Genomic DNA, 19580 nt, shown 5'->3' with positions numbered 1-19580 from the left:
AAGGTAAGAGTTGATTTTACCTAATTTTTAGTATATAAATATTTATTTCCTTAATCAATATTACATTCATCTCCAAAAAATAGTCTACTTTTTGTCATGTTAGTCCGTCCTCCAAAATTAGTCTATTTTAATTTTGACAATTTTTTCTTTCTTATAAAATGTAGTTCATTCTCCACGAGCAATACTTTAATCATTTCCTAGTAGATAAATTCAAGAAAATTGTCCAAACATTATGAACGCAATCAAAACACATCACAACCGATATAAAAAAAAAACTATCGCCAGTTGGATAAAATGTAAACTACCAGATGCTCAGATACTTCAGAACCATGAACATAGTATGAAAAGCATCAGCGCGCTTACATCCTTAACCAGGGGATTGTCCACGTCCAGTGCGTCCACCACGTACACCACGACCACGAATTGTTCGGCCACGAGCTCTTCCTGGTGAAGAAGTAACCCCTCCCATGCCAGCCTGCCTCAGGTGTGCTCGCTGCCTTGCTCTCTCCTGTAGATTAATGGTTGTTGCACCACTGTTCAGAGGTGACGCAGGTTTTGCACCACTGTCCTGTGGGAGAGTCGATCCACCACTGTTCAGAGGTGACACGGGTTTTGCCCCACTGTCCTGTGGGGGAGTCGATCCACCACTGTTCAGAGGTGACACGGGTTTTGCACCACTGTCCTGTGGGGGCGTCGATCCAGGTTGATCCGAAGGACCAACATCAACAATAGCAACAGTAGTGCTGATTGATGCTTCCTCAGAGGGAGGATTGGACGAACCAGGTGCCCTGTCGATTTCTGCACCAGAATCTGCACCATGGATAAGCTTATCAGAATTGTCAGTTATGGTCTCATTTAAGTCACCTATCTTCTCATCCTCTAGTGTATCGGATGTATCAATCTCCCCAGCTTCCAGGCCCAATGGTTCAATACTAGGTGATTTCTCAGGGTCCGTTGATTGTTCGCCTTGTAATTCTCCATTTCCTGGTCCTCCTGTCTCATTGATTGCACTGCTATCACCATCATTATCAGCAAAATCTCCAACCACCTCTCCCTCTTCTTTCTCACCACCTGACTCTGCAACTATGCGTTGAATATCTAGTTCGGTTTGATCTCTCAGCTGATCATCAGATAGCATAATGTCGCTTGGTTTCTCCAATTTTTCATCTGCAGCATCAACTGGTTCACTGAACTCTTCATCTGCTAATGGTTCTACAGTTTGATCTTCTACAGTGTCAAGCTCATCCTTTTCAACAACTTCTTCCTTAATTTGTTGAAGGTTTCCCATATCATCTGATGATTCTTCAGTGATAACAGCTTCAGGTAGCTTTGTGGGAGCAGCAGCTAGTTCGTCACCACCCACCTGTAGGCTATCTGGAGCTTTTGACTTTTTATGCAACGGTGCTGGGACATCAGAGGTAGTCTCTTCTGTATTGAGCATCTCATCTTGCATTCGTTTACGTGCAGATGCTGTTGCGGGAGCACTTACAGTTCCCTGAGTCTCTGTACTATGGGATGGTAATCCGGTATTAGATTCATCTCCTTCGGTCATCTCCACATCACCTTGAGGTTCCCTAGGCTTCGTAATATTAGGACGAACCAGCTTCCTTCCCATTTTAAGGTTTGCCTTTGTTAAAGCAGGTCTTTTCTCTTTCTCCTCAGCTCTTGCTGCAGGAACACTGGCAGCAGGAGGTTCAGGGGTTTGAAACGATGGTACTGCTTGACCGGTGGGAACTGCAACAGATGTTGCATTATCAAGAGGTGGAGCATCTGTCGTGGTAGAGTCAGGGACACTAAAAGCTGGCTGTGCTAATTGTTCAAAATTATCTACAGCCAGGAAATAGGCAGAAGCAAAATCATCCAATATATTACTAGATGCACTTTCTGATTGACTGCTACCAGGATTCTTTATTTTTTCCACTTCATCTTGAAGAGCTTTCAAAGCTTGTTTATGCTTTGTAAGGTCGTCAGTGATTCTCCTCTTTTCTTGCGTGACATTTTCATGAGACTCGATTATTGTTTTCCGAATCTTTAGAAATTTTTGTTTTTCTTTATGGTGATCTTCTTTTTCTTTCCTCAGATCATCTCTTTGCCTCTCCACAGTTCTTTCTAGAATTTGTATCCTCGTATCTTTCTCCTTTTGCTGTTCTCCAGAATCGACAGTATTTCGTTTTACAAGTTTAGCCTCCTCCAGTTGTTTGGACAAGGCTTGCCTAGCCTCCTCTAATTGTTTGGACAAAGACTGGACCTCTTTGCTCATCTCATCTTTTTCCTTTACAAGATTTTCAAACTTCCTTCTTGCTTGCATATAATTCCGCTTAAGTCTATCAATCTCGGATTTCTGAGAAGCTTCAGTTTGTGAGACTTCATCAATCTTGTTCTCTCGTTCACTCACTTCTGTTTTGCTTCTAGCTAGGTCTCGCTCTAGAATTGATACTGTTTCCTGCTTTTCTAATAAAAGCTTCTTAACCTCCTCCAGCTGACTATCCTTTTCCGCTAAGCTCATCTGCATCTGCTTGGAAGATTCCTTCAACTGATTATAATCATTGACATCAACATCCTTGCATTTCTGTACCAACTCGGCAATTCTCTTTTCAAGATCCATTTTCTCTTCCTTCAAGATTTCAATTTCTTTTCTACACGCTTCCAACTCTCTGTCTCTTTCTCTTAGAAGCTTCTCCAAATTCTCAATTTCAATTTTAGCATTCTGAAATGCTTCACGAAGTTTCAGGCATTCTTCAAAATTATGCCGATTTTCCTCTCTGAGTTGCACATTGCTTTCACGCAGTAAAGTTATCTCTCTGACCTGTAGTTGAAGAGATTCAAACTCTTCATCTGTAAGCAACGATGCACGCGATTTTCCTCGCTCTGCCTGAAGCAATGTCTGTGCAGACTCGGCTGACTTCAAAGCACTCTCTAATTGAGATTGCAAGCGATGCTTTTCTTGTTTCAATAATGAGATTTCTGTTTCAGCTATTTCCTTCGACCGTCGGAGATAGTTCACAACACTTTGCAACCCATCATCACCCCCAAGGTTCTTAGAACTGCTTCCAGAAGCTATTCCCTTTTCCTTCTCAGCCAACTTAATGTGCAAGGCTTCAAGTTGACTGTGCAAAATCTTGTTTAGTTCGTTAATTTCAGTGTACTTCTTGTCTGCTTCGTTCCTATATACTTCAATGGCCAACTTTTCTGTCTCCCACTTTGACTTAAGCTCCACCTGCAAAGACACATAATAAGAATCTCTCAAATTGCATAAACCTCTTGCAAGAAGAATACTGTGGAAGGAAGTTGAAGTAGCATAACTTCCTAAACTAGCGTAGGATCTGCTGGAAAGATACTCAAACAGCGATACATACATAAAACTGTCAATAATATGTCTCAGCTTTTAGGCTTTTCAGGTTAAGATATTTACTGGAGAAAAATATGTTCATTAGATTCATTTCATGCTATATATTAGATGAGGTTCATCCCTTCCGTAATAAGTAACAGATATGCTTATCCAGCATTCCATACCTCCTCCCATTGAATGATATGTTCCATGTTCTTATGAGCCCAACTGTGTGGTGGGATTAAAAACTACGAGCCAGACAATGGATGAATTTCATATACTCAAGTATAATGATTTCTAGAGGCTTACGAAAAATGGTAGGCTCCTAGCCTCCTAGTCCAAAGTGGTTTTTACAAAGAATACCAGAAATAACAAATCATTCAAAATCAATGATGTCATACGAGAATTTAAACCAGTAACCAAATTCAAATATATACATAATGAATGCACTCCTAGCCCAAGGTGGCCTTTTTAAAAAATACCAGTAAATACCTTCCCTAATCAACAACGTCATACCTGCACAAATACTAGTCACCAAATCCAAATAATATAAACATATAAGGTTTACTAAACATAAAAATTTCTTATTGTGAAATCTGTGAGAAGGCTTCCACTGCACATATAACTGACTTGCACTATACCTATAAGTCATTTGAAAATTGAACCTATATGGGAATTCGCTGGCAATATTTGCTGAGTGTAGAACTAGTTCAGTGCAGTAAATTACAGGTTCAGCGCAAGTGACTAATGGGTGTTGTGCAAGCAAGCATTCTCACAGTTCTCACAATAAAAGGTTTTATTTGAACAAAACCATATATACACACATATATAATACCTGCCTATGCCACAAGAAAAATAGGAATTTTCTATAATTCTCAACTTCATTTATACAATCAACTACTCCCTCAGTTCCCCGTTCCCCGTTCAATAGTAGTAGAGTCATTTCATTTTCTACACTCGTTTAAGAGAAGAATAAAGTAAACGAGAAAATAATGTAGAGAAGAGTCTTATCTACATTATTCTTTCTCTTACTTTACTCTTTTTTTACTTTAACTATTTATTATCATTTTTCCAAAACGAGTGCAGAAAATGAAATGTCTCTACTACTGTGGAATGGAGGGAATACTATTCTGCCTCCAAATTAACACCAATCATAAGAATAAAAGGAGAAAATCACATATGCAGTAGAAAGGGGTAATACATTTTCTGTCTTTAGCACATCTACCACTTTACGGAGCTCAGATGCCTCTTTTTGTGCCGAATCCAAGGCTTGTGATGTTTTCGTCAACTCTTGAATAGTTTCTGATTGTAGAATAACCTGGAAGAAAAAACATCAACCAAATATGGTCATGTATTTCTTTTCAGAAAACCAGCTACTTGAAACAAGATTTTAAACAAATGTACACAAATATATAAACTTGAAGCTCTTACCAAACTGTTATGGAACAATTTGTTTTAATAAGAAACAATTTTATTACAAAATCAAAAGAAATAAACATGAACAGATACGATGACTAAACCTCAAAAGGTGGAGATAGTTATAAATCAAAATAAATATAAAATGGCAGGGTACACATAATACTATAATGTAATAATTCCTACATATTACACTTTTAACACACATTGTAACATAACATAGCAGAGAGTAAAGTGGTGCGGAAGGAACCTGTCTCTCATAGTTGTCTTGAGCAATTCGCCATTTCTTATGCTCCGACTCCAAGTCTTCTTTCAATGTAGAGATTTGGGATTCCATGACTACAATCTGTGATCTGTCACAATTAAAGGCATACAACTTTAGATAATCTCACATGCAAGAAAATAACCCCCTGTCTCGCCATAAGAGACTCGTATTACTTTTTTGGACATCCCACCTAAAGTGAGTCATTTCCTTTTTTGGCAAAATATAACACAATTACTCTCTCCTACTTTATTCTCTCTTCACTTAAATCTCTAAACATCATTTCTTAATTCTTGTGCCTACAAGAAAACAAGAAGATTATGTCCAGTACTACATACAAATTCATACACCTGACATAAGCTTTACCTAATGTCCAGTACCACATACAAATTCATACACCTGACTCCAACTTGTTTATTTGCATACTCAAATTACAAAGAAGAATTGTTTGAACGCTGCAGAAGTATCATTGTTATTTAGCACCACAACAATTTTCATGAACTTCACTTCTCAGGCCTTCCAAGATGTATTGTAAATCATCCACTGAAAGGATGTTCACAACTTCACATAGAGCATATGAAAGCTTACATTTTAACAGAAAACGCATCCTTTACACTAGCAATCTCAGATAAAGCACCAGCAAGAGCCTCTTCTTTCCCAGAAGTTGCAGAATTTGCTTCCTCAGTCTTTAGCTTACATTCACTCTCAAGTTCATTAACATGCTCCCTGAGCAAATGAATCTCGTTTTCTAGTGACTTCTTAACTTCATCAGCCTATAACATGAAAAGACATAAAATTGCACTGGAAAATTAGGTCAGTGAAGCAGACAACTACGGGAGGATAAAACACAACAATACCTCTTTCTTAAAATTCTCATGGGCCAACTCCAACTGTGTGAGGGCTTCTTCATTTACTTGAGCGATGCTCTTGTACTGGTGTGGACAAATGAAATTCAGCACTTCTAACTAAAGGCAGAATGTAAACACCCAAACAAGACAAGAACATACCTGAAGCATGTGATTTTTGCTTGCCTCTGCTTCCTCCCTTAATTTCTCGATTTCATCCCTAAACTTGGCCAGCATCTAAAACATATGAAAGTGAATATGATCATTTTCAGTGTATAAAAAAAGATTCATTCTTTACAGCAAAGCAAAGAAATCACTAACAAACATTTCCAAAATTTTACTTTGGTTATTATTTTTAAGCTGACTGGTGATGATTATATCACAATATTATTAGATTAGGATATCACAAGTTCAGATCAAAGAGACAAGGTAGCACAGGAGCAGAGATTTTGATTAACTGTGAAGACTTTTGTTCACACAGATTCCTGGAAACACAAACTATAGGTTAATCCTTCCATACCAAATTGTTGGTAGAATTACATGGAACAATGATACTTAAAGTATTGCAAGCCCAATAGAGGGTTATCAGAAACATAAAAATATATCAGAAACAGAAGAGTGATGTTACAGCATGGTAGTAGACCTACAAATTTACTGCCTATAAGTTAACCCCAATGCTGTCATAATCTGCTAATCATATATTTTTCCTGAAATTAATTATTCCTCAATGCTGAAGCAGTTAAACAGATGAGCTACAACTTTCTCAGTGACGTGCCTAGACTAGTTAGATGGCAGTAAAACACTTGACGCAAAAGGGAAAATCTCATTCTAATATTTAAACCACCGTCATTCATCTATACTTGTACGCCCCACGCCCCAAGCGCGCTTTTGACAACATTGGTGGCACAAGCACCACAGCTCTGAGAAGATAGAATAATCTATTACATGACTCACAAGGGAAGATGGATAAATTAGGTCAGAAGGTATCCTGATTTCTGGGAGAGGGGACGCCGTGAATGAGAAACAGGAAAGAACTAACAATCTCACTTGTCACCATGTCGGACATGGGACATGGGACATGGGGCAGGTGGCTGATGTGCTGGGAAAAAATAGGATGTTGGCACAAGGCAGTCTGGCACCATTAGTGAGAGGATATCTAATAATTTAGATATCATTAGTTCATAACCATTAGTGCGAGGATTAACCATGGAAAGCCAATCTGTTCTTTATCATACTCATATGACTCATCACGGCCATATAATTACTTGTTTCATCGTTTTACATTACAGAGTGTAAGAAACAACAGCAAGAATTATTGAAAGATTGGACACGTGTACAAGTAAAAAATGTTTATTTGCACCAAATTTAGAGGGTATTATTCGAGTTGGTAAACAAAAGACAAGATACATAACAAATATCAGAAGCCTGAATGTTTTAAGTACCTTTTCAGAAGAAGAAGAAGGTCCACTATCAACACCGTCAGAACCCTGCAGTGTATAGAAAAATATGAAAGAAAATAGGAAGAAACACCTAGTAGTTTGAGAACAGAAAATTTTGAAAGACAATAGAAGGTCCACTATCAACACTCATCGGCCATTTGATCAGATTCATGTGGAAAAACTCTAAGGTGGAAATGAAAATTAGAGACGAGATTTCTAATTTTATTCAGAATTTAACAGGCTTTAAGAAAAAAAAAGGTACAGCTAATATTATCAAATATAATTCACAAGAAAATTATAAAGCTCACTAATAATTTGAACTAGTTACGAGGAGGACGCAAATATCTTACAAGAGTTAATAACATGGAATAAAGAATATTTTCAGAATATAATAATAACATAATAATAAAGAATTTTCAGAATATTTGATCATTTCAGATAAATTTCATTCAGTGTCTGGAATTAATAACTTGATACCAACTACTGTAATGACTGATGAAAGCAATTGCAATTTCATTTGTATGGCATTCCTAGTAAAGCTACAGGAGTTTGCCATTTACTTCATTCACTACACATCATCATTCCAAGTTCCTTCCATTCTCACGTTATTCCATCCATGCATACCAATCATCACCTAAATTCCATAGAACTCTTGAACTAGCAGAGCATAATTTACTTGCATGCAAATGTGAATTATTAATTTATTATGAATGTCTACGCTAATAGCAGTTCATCACTACAAATATTTTCATAATTTAATGTATAATATGCATGATTGTTCCCACACTATTTTCTGACTCTTTTATCTGGGATGGGGATGAGGCAAGATAGAGTATAGAAGATCCAAAATGTCTAGGCCATACCTTTGTCCTTGTAGATTCCATAATCTTCTCCAGATCAGAATATCGAGCCTGGATAACATATTCAGACCAGTCACAAAAACCATCGACTCGAAGGAAAAGAGCAATAAAAGATGACAACATAAATTCCATTTGCATATAACAAACACTAATAACACAGATGCACCTCTGCAATTGCTGCTCTAGATTCAGCATTTGCCACAGATCTCAAAGAATTAGCCAATTCTTTGTTCAATTCATCAATTTGTTTATGAGCATCCTTCAAACTACTCCCATGGTCAAGAGAAAGGCTTCGAACAAGATCTCGTTGTTCCTGAAGTTCTCTTTTTGCCTCAGCCCATTCTCTCTGCATAGAAAGTACTTTAATATATGTAACCAACAAATGGGGCTTTTTCATATTGACAAACTTCAGATTCAGAATTCAACTGCAACACTTGTATGCATGCTGGAAATGTTAGAGAAACCATGTTTCTGTCAACATTCTCATATGCAACAAATCACAGGAAAGAAGTACCTCAATTTTGTTTGCATAATCTTCTTGTTTTCTCCTCTCAACACCTCTAGCCTCCTAAACAATGAAGACATTTGAGTCGCGACTGCTAACCTTAAAGAGGAACAAAGTGGGAAAAGAATAGCTACCTCACGCACTTCCTCTGCACTCTGCATGGTGTCCAAAGTGGCCTGAGCAAAGATACAAGCACAGTCAAATTATTGCCAGTTAGAATACATCTTTTTACACGTTATTAATCACTTGGAGTTTTTGTTACAATAATATTTATGATACTGCACTCGCAGAGTCCAGTTACCCACATGGCATGGGTATCTAAATGTATTCCTAGTTAAAATTTTAAAATATAAGAGAAGATTACCTGAAGTCGATGAACCCTCTGACTCAAACTACAAACTTCATCAGAAGCTCTTTTCTCAGAGTTCTGAAGCATTTCCTTTTCTTGCTTCAAAATTGATACCTAAAAGAGAAACAATATATGTAATCAATAAAAATCTTAGAGTTAACATAACCGAAGAGAGATCTAAAAAGATACCTCCATTGTTAACTTGCGAGACAGTTCATTGGCAGCATCCAAGGACTCTGCACTTTCACGGAGTTTCCTTTGGTAGTCCACTATTATCTGAGAGAACTCAACATTTCTTGCTCTAATTCCATTATGCTCTTCCCTCTGGTGCAAACCATAAATCAAGGCAACACATGTCACGCATCAGACAAAAAGTTTACCCAAAACGGAGATTCATACAAAATAGTCAAGTAAAATAATTTTCCATTAGCTTCCACAAATAACAGGTTTATGCCACTCCTAAGGATAACACCAAAGAAATAAACCTGTTGCTCAAACTCCTTCATAAACCTGCCAAGTTTTTCTTCTGCAAACATTGCTACCGTTTCCAATCTATCACGATCAGATCGCAATGAAATGAGGTCATTCCTGAAGTAGAAGAATAAATATGTTCCATTAGTATATAAAGCTAAACTTACTAATGACAGAATTCATTGTGTGTTTATCCAACAGTACAATGTAGTTAATGTGTTAAAACTTAAAGGCATAAGAAGTCATCTTACTACCAGAAGCATCTCCATGGGAATCATAAGAAAGTGTTGTGAAATATAACTAAAACTTAATTCCCCCATAACTATGCACGATCAACTCAATAAGTCAATACTGAAATTGCACTGATTTCTAAACAATTGATCTGAAATCAAATCCCATTAACTTCCAAGTCTACATGCCTTGTTTACCTATAAAATTAACCAAGTTCACTAACTCCACAAATATTAATACAACTTTCTCCCTATTCCCTCTGAAACAGATAATTTTCATCATGTTCCTAATAATACTAACAATTTTGCTTCTGCTATATTTGGTAAGGTATAGCAAAATCTAGGAAATCCATTCAACAGGAGTTGGACATAGTCTTGGTCATTGTTTACTTCATTGCGGAAGTCCCACTGATAATATCAATAGATCTATGCTCAAATATAATTGCACTGCCCCTGGTGGCATAATACAATAGTTTCCGGCATTACAAATTTACAATGGAAGTTGATGTTGATAAAAATAAATATTGGTGTAACAATTTTGTCAAATAGATTAGCTTGATTCGTAGCAACCAATCATATATGATGGTACAAATTAAACATAGATTGCTGCATTAAATTTCACACACAATGCCCAATTGGGATCGAATTCCCACATTTGAGTGGACATAATTTCTTCAACAAGCTAAGACTAAGATACTGTAATACCACTATAGTTTCTTCTAAGATTTCACCAATATTTGAAATTTCACCCACTCAGAGAGGACATGCAAAACCCAAAGTAATACTCCTCCCATCCAGGATTAAATGGCTAACTTTGACTCGGCACGGGTTTTAAGAATTAAGAATATAAAGAAAAGTGGGTGGAAGTTAGTGGAATGTGGGGCCATGTACCAAAAATAAGTGAAATGGGACATTTAATGGTGGACATCCCAAAATAGCAATGGGACATTTAATGGCGGACGGAGGGAGTACATTATAAGCCACTGTGGCTAATAGACCATGAGATATTGATAAACAATCTAACCAAAAGGTCAGGAATCAATAGCTCTACAGTGCTCTAAAGATGTCAGAAGATGTCTTACTTGCCCAGGGTGACCTATAAGAAGTGCTTAGATGTGAAAGTTTGATAATGTTTCACCTCAAATTTAGTTCACCACTGTGGTGGTTGATAAAGCAGATCAATTTTCCCTTAACTTGATGAGAAGAGAAGTGAAAGGTGCGAAACTCATTTTACAACCACAAAGTTACCGGAAAGAATATCATAAAAATATAAACAAGAATGAAAACATGAGACGCTCGACAACATAAAAACCAAGAAGATAAAACACAAGCAAGCATAGCATATGCTTACTTGGACTTCGCCAAATCTTCTTCCAGACTTCTCAGACGCTCTAAAGTATGTTCATGCTTTCTTGATGCCTCCTATAAATTATCATATTATACAAATAAGGCTGAGGAATACGAGACAGAACAACAATGTATGCAATTATCATCCTATAATTTTTATGGATCGATACATGGCTATTTTCTTGTATCGGTATAATCTCCCTGCCTCCTCGCTCTGCAAAATGAATATATCGCTAATTAATCAGCAGTTCTTTAGAAACAGAAAATATTGCCTTTAAAAACAACAGAAAATAGAAAGATTCTAGAAGAGTATTGTGGAAAACAACAGAAAAGGGGACAAAAGCTCAAATAAAGAAGATAATGTATGATGCACTATTGTTCATTGTTAAAAAAGGTCAACAAAAAGAAAAGGGCTATGTTTGAATCCTAATGTTTGAATATAAAAATACAGTCAATATCTTCATGACTTTGTAATAGAAACTAGTTAAAACGGGGAACTATACATCATTTTCGGAATGCCCAATACGATAACAAAATACGAGACACTCCACATTGTAAACTTGTTAGAGTTTAGAGGATAAATAAAGGACATGAGATAAAACACAGCAAAGAACGTATAGCAGCAGGAAGAACCTGGAACTGCTTCATGCACATGAGTAGGATAAGCACGAAGTTTTTGCTCCTCTTCATAGAGCTTCTTGTACATGGCCACCTATTTGCATATCAAAACAGCTTATCCAATATAACTTTAACTTGCACAAAAAATACTAGAGATTTACAAACCGAGCATTTTTAGAATCTTACAGAGGTATGAAGCGACTCAATCATGCGCTCCTGTTCCTCTGCCCTCTGCAATACTGCTTTAACTTTAGACACAGTCTCTTCTTTATGCATCTGAAGCTCCTTCTCATACTTTTCCTGCAAATTTTTCAAGGTCCCTAGTTTAATATCACTGAATAAACATGATAGAAAATATTCCCTCCATCCCATAGTAGATGTCACACTTTCCTTTTTAGTTTGTCCCACAAAAGATGTCACATTTCCTCTTTTGGAAAAAAGTTCCCTCTCATATCAATTATAAAATTATATTTTCTCTCCCCACTTAACACACAAAATAACATCTCCTAAAATCCCGTGCTATCTCCCAAGTGTGACATCTACTATGGGACGGAGGGAGTATTATATAGCATAGAGGCTGCATATTGCCTTTAACTCTGCTCCGCTATCTTCAATCTGATCAGATAGATTGTGAACAATACTGCGCAGCTGGACATTCTGTTCTACTAATCCATTTATGTCTTTGAAGGTCAACTGTAAGGAGTAAAAAAGTTCAATGGCCATTAATTTCTTACTCGAATAATGCAAGAGTACATGAAAAGTAGACAAACATCTACCAGGTGATCCAATATGACTTTTTCAGCTCTAGATTCAGTACCCACTGGCACAGAAATCCCACTAATGAGCTGATCATCTTGATAAGGGGAAACTGATCCACAACGCAACTGGACATCTCTACACTCCTTTAACAGTACAGCCACCTAAGACAACAAAACAGGTGTAGAATATAAAGGTTGCCATCCTCAACCATATACTACCTACTGAAGAAAACTACATTGTTCATATACAAAGTAAATCCCAAATATATTTTTTCAAAAGCCTCGTCATATTAAAATAAACCAATAGAACATTATCGTATTAAGAAAATGAAATTTTCGCGACCAAACCTGTTGCTGGAGCTCAACAATCTCCTTCTGAGCAACTGCATAGTCACGCTCCTGCCTCTTTAACGTAGCCTGAAAGAGAAATTGGATCAGCAACAACCTAAAGAATAGTATCCCACAGAGCCAATGTGTTCAGTTAAAAACATTTTAAAACAGACCAAGTGACAAACCTTGAGTTCCTGAACGGTAATCTGCAGAGCGGAATGTCCTGATAGTGTCTGCTGCAGTTTCTGATCTAAAGCAGAGTAGGCCTCGACAAGTCTTTCATGTTCTTCTACAAAAAGAGCTTATTGCTTAGGGCTTTGACAAAGCGCATAAAATTTGGAGACAGGGAAAGAAAATTAAAGAAAAAAATGTGAAGCAGTCATTGATTGCATCAGAAGAGATCTATACCCTTCACTGTTTTTTCGCTACAAAAATAGTATTATTTGAGATGGCAAGAGAATGCAAGAATAGAAGGATAACACACGGGAAAGAAGGGAACAAGAGGCACAAATTGGCAGGCTATAGCATATAAAAGAGTCGACTTGTACTTAGTAATACATTAATGTTACAAACTTTCAATAGCAAGCATATACGATCAAAAACTAAATCTGTTTCATAGTTCACACACATCAGAATACCTCTTTCATCAATGATGACTCCGGCTTTTTCTTCAATTTCATAAAGCACCTAACAAACGAAATCTGAAGGTAAGGAAAGAGTAATAATATAAAATAGAATTTGGAGTATACTTCCAACAACTGCAAAAAAGCCTTTCTATTTATAGAGATGAAGGTCCAAAGAGATCGCACACGCTCCAATATAGCTTGGGATTGCTTTCTCCCCAACTGCTCATGCCGTAGAGCATCAACAGCCTCTTGATATTTTGCATATATTTTCCCCAGCTTCAAAAGGAAAATAAAGAACAAAGATCAAAAGAATTACACAATGAGCTAAAGTTAGGCCCACGAACTTTCTTTGCACAAAGTACTAAAGTGAATATTATACTGCTCTCTAAGATATATCACAAGATACATAAAAGAGATAGTACTCACACTCCATCCATCCCTAAGAAGTGAAGCTGCCAACGCTGTTCCAGAAACTCCGGCAGGAACTATAGGAATAATTGCTCGATCATCCAAAACCATTTCACCAGCATCAACTGAATTTATCAATCTAAAAGAAAGAACATACAAACACAGGTTTAGTCCATCCACAGATAATATTGCATATTAAGTTCAGAGAAACACAACTATGCAAATCAGAATGCATGTTCAAAAACAGCTTTTTGTCAATAAAGTTACAAATTGTTATTCTGATCACATAGACACAGTAATGAGTATAAGCTTCATGAATTTCTAGAAAATAGTACACATAAACAAGCAGGGATACTAGATTGCATTAACAAATAGTACTAGCTATTAACTTCATACAGCAATGACCCTTCATTTCGATTGGAGAAACAAATGACAGGCTTAAAATTCCAAAAGAAGCAATATAACAAAAAAATCAGAGTGTACACAGAGAATAATTGAAGGCTTGGATAGCAAAATAAAAAATTTAATTAAGTGTCTAACTAAATTCAATGTTATCAAATAGCGGATATGGCGGCGCCATGGCGCTATGGCATGGCGTTAGGTGGTGGAAACGCCATAGCACCATGTCGCTGCCATAGCACCGCCATATCCGACATTTGACAACATTGCGTGTGTACTGCATTTAGGAATAGGGCATTATGCAAGAAACATGGTGGTTAGAGTGGTATATTATGCTTTATTAATTGTTTAAAGTGTTTTAGATGTTATATTTTTAATATTTTTAAATTTTTGAATTATATATAAATATATAAGTATTATTTTATTTATTTAATTTTTGACCGCCATATCCGCCATACTAATACGCCATATCCTTGTGGCGGTTTTTAGGCAAACCGCCATAAGCCGCCACACGAGATTGATAACATTGACTAAATTAAGGCAATCCTAGAATCATAGTCGAGATATAATGATAATTTTTTTTATCTCGAATGAATAAATTAATTTAGCATACATGCAGCAAACGTCAGTCATTCTGCAGATAAACTAAGACCACCGGAAACTTCCAAAGTAAGTGCAACTGTACTAGAAATGTAAAACATATCAGAGTTATGAACTGTCTGTATGAGGCTATGAGCATATATTTGTCAATCAAGCGCACACAACAAAAAATGTAGAGCAAGATGGCATAAAATAAATCATCTACCATAATGTACTGGCCTTTTCCCCTCCTGTTCAGCAACTTTGACCAAATTAATTATGTAAATATTAAAATGAGAGTCAAGAAACTACAGCGCTGCCTGGTTGGCGGGTTTGGAGCAGACTTAATGGAGAAGGAATGAAAAATGCCGGTTGATAACCCCCCCCCCCCCCCCCCCGCGGGGTTAGGAGGCACAAATTCATTCATTTCTAATTTCCTATTACCATTATATTTCCCATTTCCATTCCACTTTACTAAACACCAATTAAGAAGAAAATATTACAAATTGAGGATCCTGAATACAGAAAGAGGAAAGCATGAATACCAGCTTGTAGAATATGTACTTAAATGCATTTAAAGTTCCAAAACAACTCACGAGCCAGTTGTAAAACTACTCAGAGGAAGGTGTTGAAGTTCATTTCCTCTTTTTAACTTCTCCAATTCTGTTTGGCAGCTTTGTAGCATATCTTTTAAATCAGCATATTCCTACTCCAGCAGAAAGTCAATGGAAGTTTGTTAAATATGGCACAACTCGGACAAAGAGAACACATAAACTAAAAAAGAACTAATTATTGCCAGCAAATCATGAACTTGCTGACATACATACCTTTTCCACTTCCTTCCTTGCAGACACTTCTTTGTCAAGCGTATCTTTGTATTCAGTTTCAACTTGATTTAAGTGAGTCTGCTTAGAAAAAGCATCATAAATTATAGCATTTCAAATGTATAAAATATTTAATGAAGCAAACTGGTATTGAACATAGTATCTATAAGCAGAGCTCACTTCAAGAGCCTTGATGACTCCCTCAAGTTCTCCTGCCTTCTTGGACCATTCCTCCGAGCTTTCTTTATATAAATCAGCAAGTTTGGTTATCTACAAAAAAATTTGACCCTTAGACTGCATGGGACAGGCGTACAGCAAAGTTATGTGCATATAAATAAATGACTCTGGTCACTCGCATCAACGTAAATTAAACATAAGAAAAAAATACAGAAAATGGATAACATAAATCCATGAATGACAAGAGTGCTACAATGTACAAATATTTTTACTCAATGCATTGACCATCTTTACTTCAAACAAGTATCATAACAGTGGTGACTAATAGTAAGTTCACAAAATGTAATCAATTTGGAATATATGAAAGAAAACCATGCAGCAGATAATATGGTAAGACAGGTATCTGATTCAGATGAAATCATAAGCATGACTGCTGTGTGAAACTTACTGTTGAAATTTCAGCTGAGGAACGCTGCTCAGCAGCAGCAGCTGCATCTCTAGTTGACAACAACTCCTAAACAAACAAGACATAAAACACATAGTCAGAGTGATCAAACATTGATGTGATGATAGAATTTGTAGATTAGAGATGTAACAGAAACACACTATTTCCATCGATGCCAGTTTCTCCTCCAACTCTCTCGCTTTGTCTTTGTGAAATTTCAAAGAATTGGCACTCTCATTCAATTTGTGTTCAACCTGGAATCAGTAAAGTGATTAAGCTTGTGAAACATATTTCTAAGAAACTATGCATGGTAAAGCTATTGAATCATTCCTTTCTTCCTCAAAAGGTCCAAGAGAAACAAAATCTTACATCTGCAAGTTTGCTAGACATATCAGCCTCATATACTCCATATTCCTTCCGAACCTGGATCAGATCATTAACCTTAATCGTCAACTCCTCATTAAGCCATGAATTATGCCTCTCGAGAAGCTCCTTCTCCTGCTCAGCTCCAAATTAGATGTATTATTAGTACCACCATACACTAAACTGAAGTTCGCTAGGAAAGAAATGTCAAGAGGCACTCTTTACAATACCAGGTCTGAGTACATCAAACATGTGAAAAAAGAATGCCAGAAAGCAAATCAAAGATACTCTAAATTTAAGGGTCCACCAAGTACACATAATATTGTAATTCATGTGCTAGATACATTTGACTAACCAGCTTCTGACATTGAATGTCATGATATGTGTTATGAATTTATGATGACAAGACTCTTAAATGTCCACAGGGAAAAACAACATTACAATAAATTGAAGATGTCACTAGATGAATTTTCTCAGATTGCATTTTTGTATAAGGAGTGGCAAGTGCAGTAAACAGGGAATATATAGATGTGTATATCAGTCCTGATCATAAGATTTCCACATGCTTGTCTGGATGCTTGTCGATATCAGTAATTTTAAATAGAATAACATACATGTTGAGAATCAAAACAATGATAGAAAATTGAATTGTAATGGAAAGTTAAGTGAGAACAGAAACAGCAAAATTATCTAGGGAAAATGAACAAATCATCTCACCTGCAATAAACGGTCGGATGTTGCATGCAATCGCCCCAATTCAGATTCTATGTCCCTTATCCGTGCGTCTTTTGATGCAAGGTTTTCAGTCAAATTAACCTTCAAATCATGACAGTCAATGAATCAATATGCAACACTCATGAATGCAACTGGGTTGTTATTGATGGAGCTTGAAATTTTAACATTCTAAAGCAAATATTTCAAAAATATTCTTATCAAAATTAAAATGAGACACAGATTATGTACACCATAGGTAACTATTCAATGACCTGGACAAATAGAGCAGCATGGTTTGATAAATGTAGTCCACTAAAACCAAAGAAAAACATATACAGGAAAGAAAAATGAATTAAGGCAGCGTACAATCTTATCAAGATAACTCTTTATTGTAGCATTTTTCTCGTTGATTTCCAAGTCCCTTTGTTCCACCAACTCCATCAGCTGCCTCTTCGATCTATGAAGCTCTGATGCTTCCCTCATCAACCTCTCTACCTCCCCATCCTTTTCAATCTAGGAGCCGAAACAGAAAGCAACCGCGAGTTAACAATTGTCCAACAAGTGACTAAAACAAAAAGGTAGAAATAAAGACTCACAGACTGAAGCAGAAATTGTTGTTTCTCATCTTTCAGCCTCGCAATTTCAGCATCGCGCTGTTCGAGCAAAGCACTTGTCTCGGAGTTCTGTAGCTGGAGAGAAGAGTACTCCGCGGAAAGGGAAACGTATTTTTGTTCGTTGAGTGCGCACGTCTGCTCGAGAGTGATGGAGGCAGCGTCGGCCTCCGCCTTCACCGTCTCTATTTGATTGTACAGTCCACGGATGAAGTCGTCCGCTTTCTCCGTCAAAAGCGCCGCATCGTGCGAGCACCGCCGGTATTCTTCGTCCGATACGAAAAGCGGCATCTCCGCCTCTTCCTTATTCTTCGATTTAAACAGGAATTTCTTCAGATATGTATCTCATTCAACGAAGGAAAAACCCTAAGTTCAAATTCGATTGTGGGAGATGTGTGCGTTTAAGGGGAATGCTAGAAAACGGAGGGATGCTGGTTTTTTGAAGCTCTTCAGTTTCACACGAAATATACTAGAACCGACGGAATTTCGTGAATTTATTTTTCCCTAAACGCCATTAATTAAGCGGCGTACCGTAAATTTTTTACCCGTCACGATGATTTTTTACTTAAAAAGATTATCACTTGAAATAAAATTCCAATAGATCCGTTATACGGTAGGTGATTACTTCACTACATTCCATATTTGGAAAAAGGAACCGTGACTTAACATAATTGTATAGCCGCATAAGTTCATAGATACAAAATGCAAAAAAAAAAAATCTTCAAACCCTTCTCGTATCGTCAGGATTCCCTTCTCGTATCGTCAGGATTCCTATAATTCATAGGAAATTCTTGATCCAAACTAGTGAGAAGATGGAATTGAAGGTTCAATGATAAATGATTGATCGATTTCCATATGCATTGTCCAATGACTTCCATATACAGTCAAGTGTCAATGTTTATGGTTCTAATTAGGACAAGGGTTGGAAATTTTGTATGTGAGCATGGGTCTGTGTGGTTGTACAACTAATTGCACGACCTGTGCTTAGCTCTCGACAATGTGCTCTCAACTGATCCCACCCCAACGCATGATCACATGGGTTGTGTAGTCACCGTCCTCTCATAAACTTACGCACTGCTACATGGGTCGCATGGCAATGCTTGCTCGCATGCGACCTGTGAGGGGCACTCTCAACCTCTTCATGACACCATTTGCGCGTCTATTCATCTTTATCCCTTTTAAGTCATTTTGACTTCAAAACTCAACACGTTAAATTATTATGAATTAACTCGAATATATCAATCGAAATAAGATGAAAGTCATCCTCAAATATCACATTCATGTTGAGTTTATCATTATCTCTTTGGCAAAAATGATACATAAGGAATAATGACACGGGCCACGCCCCTAGTCCCGTCCACTTCATCATTATCTTCATTTTATGTGTTAGGTCACAACTCTCATAACCCTGCCTCATTCAAACCATAAACATTAAATTGCACTATTCACAACTTCAAACTATTTCACTCTTAAAATTGAAAATGTTGAACAAACATTGAGACGGGCAACAACTGGGTGCGGCCCAAGGCCTCTCCAGCGTCCCAGGCCGGACCCCAAATGCGGCCCAGTCCCATTTTTTTTATGAGCGCCGCGGATGACCTAAGGTTACAATTTGACTTAATGATATAGAAATATAATGTCATTATTGTAGGAGAAAAAAAAATCAAAAACTGAAA

General features: G+C 37.0%; 1 protein-coding gene across 2 annotated transcripts; it reads right to left on the bottom strand.

Moving 5' to 3' along the window:
- Positions 1–182: 182 nt before the first annotated feature.
- On the bottom strand, positions 183–18388 carry LOC121809467 (nuclear-pore anchor-like). 2 transcript variants are annotated; one of them, XM_042210105.1, is made up of 34 exons: positions 17890–18388; positions 17660–17806; positions 17297–17395; positions 16586–16714; positions 16378–16470; positions 16220–16285; positions 15775–15864; positions 15598–15675; positions 15367–15476; positions 13811–13931; positions 13568–13660; positions 13397–13445; positions 12944–13047; positions 12777–12845; positions 12447–12590; positions 12259–12363; positions 11857–11970; positions 11686–11764; positions 11223–11266; positions 11057–11127; positions 9490–9592; positions 9194–9328; positions 9020–9118; positions 8790–8831; positions 8665–8718; positions 8317–8496; positions 8154–8201; positions 7294–7338; positions 6014–6088; positions 5864–5938; positions 5595–5779; positions 4995–5097; positions 4530–4646; positions 183–3217 (listed from the first exon to the last, which is right to left on the bottom strand). In XM_042210105.1, the coding sequence occupies exons 1-34, from the start codon at positions 18193–18195 to the stop codon at positions 368–370; spliced, it is 6222 nt and encodes a 2073-aa protein (XP_042066039.1). In that variant the 5' UTR covers positions 18196–18388; the 3' UTR covers positions 183–367. The 2 variants fall into 2 exon arrangements, with proteins under 2 accessions (XP_042066039.1, XP_042066040.1); XM_042210106.1 differs by lacking the exons at positions 15367–15476; positions 15598–15675; positions 15775–15864; ... (4 more) ...; positions 17660–17806; positions 17890–18388 and adding an exon at positions 15316–15340.
- Positions 18389–19580: the final 1192 nt, after the last annotated feature.

The sequence above is a fragment of the Salvia splendens genome, chromosome 6 (genome assembly GCF_004379255.2).
Source record: "Salvia splendens isolate huo1 chromosome 6, SspV2, whole genome shotgun sequence".
Lineage (NCBI taxonomy): Eukaryota > Viridiplantae > Streptophyta > Magnoliopsida > Lamiales > Lamiaceae > Salvia > Salvia splendens.
This window is presented reverse-complemented; position numbering and strand designations above follow the sequence as displayed.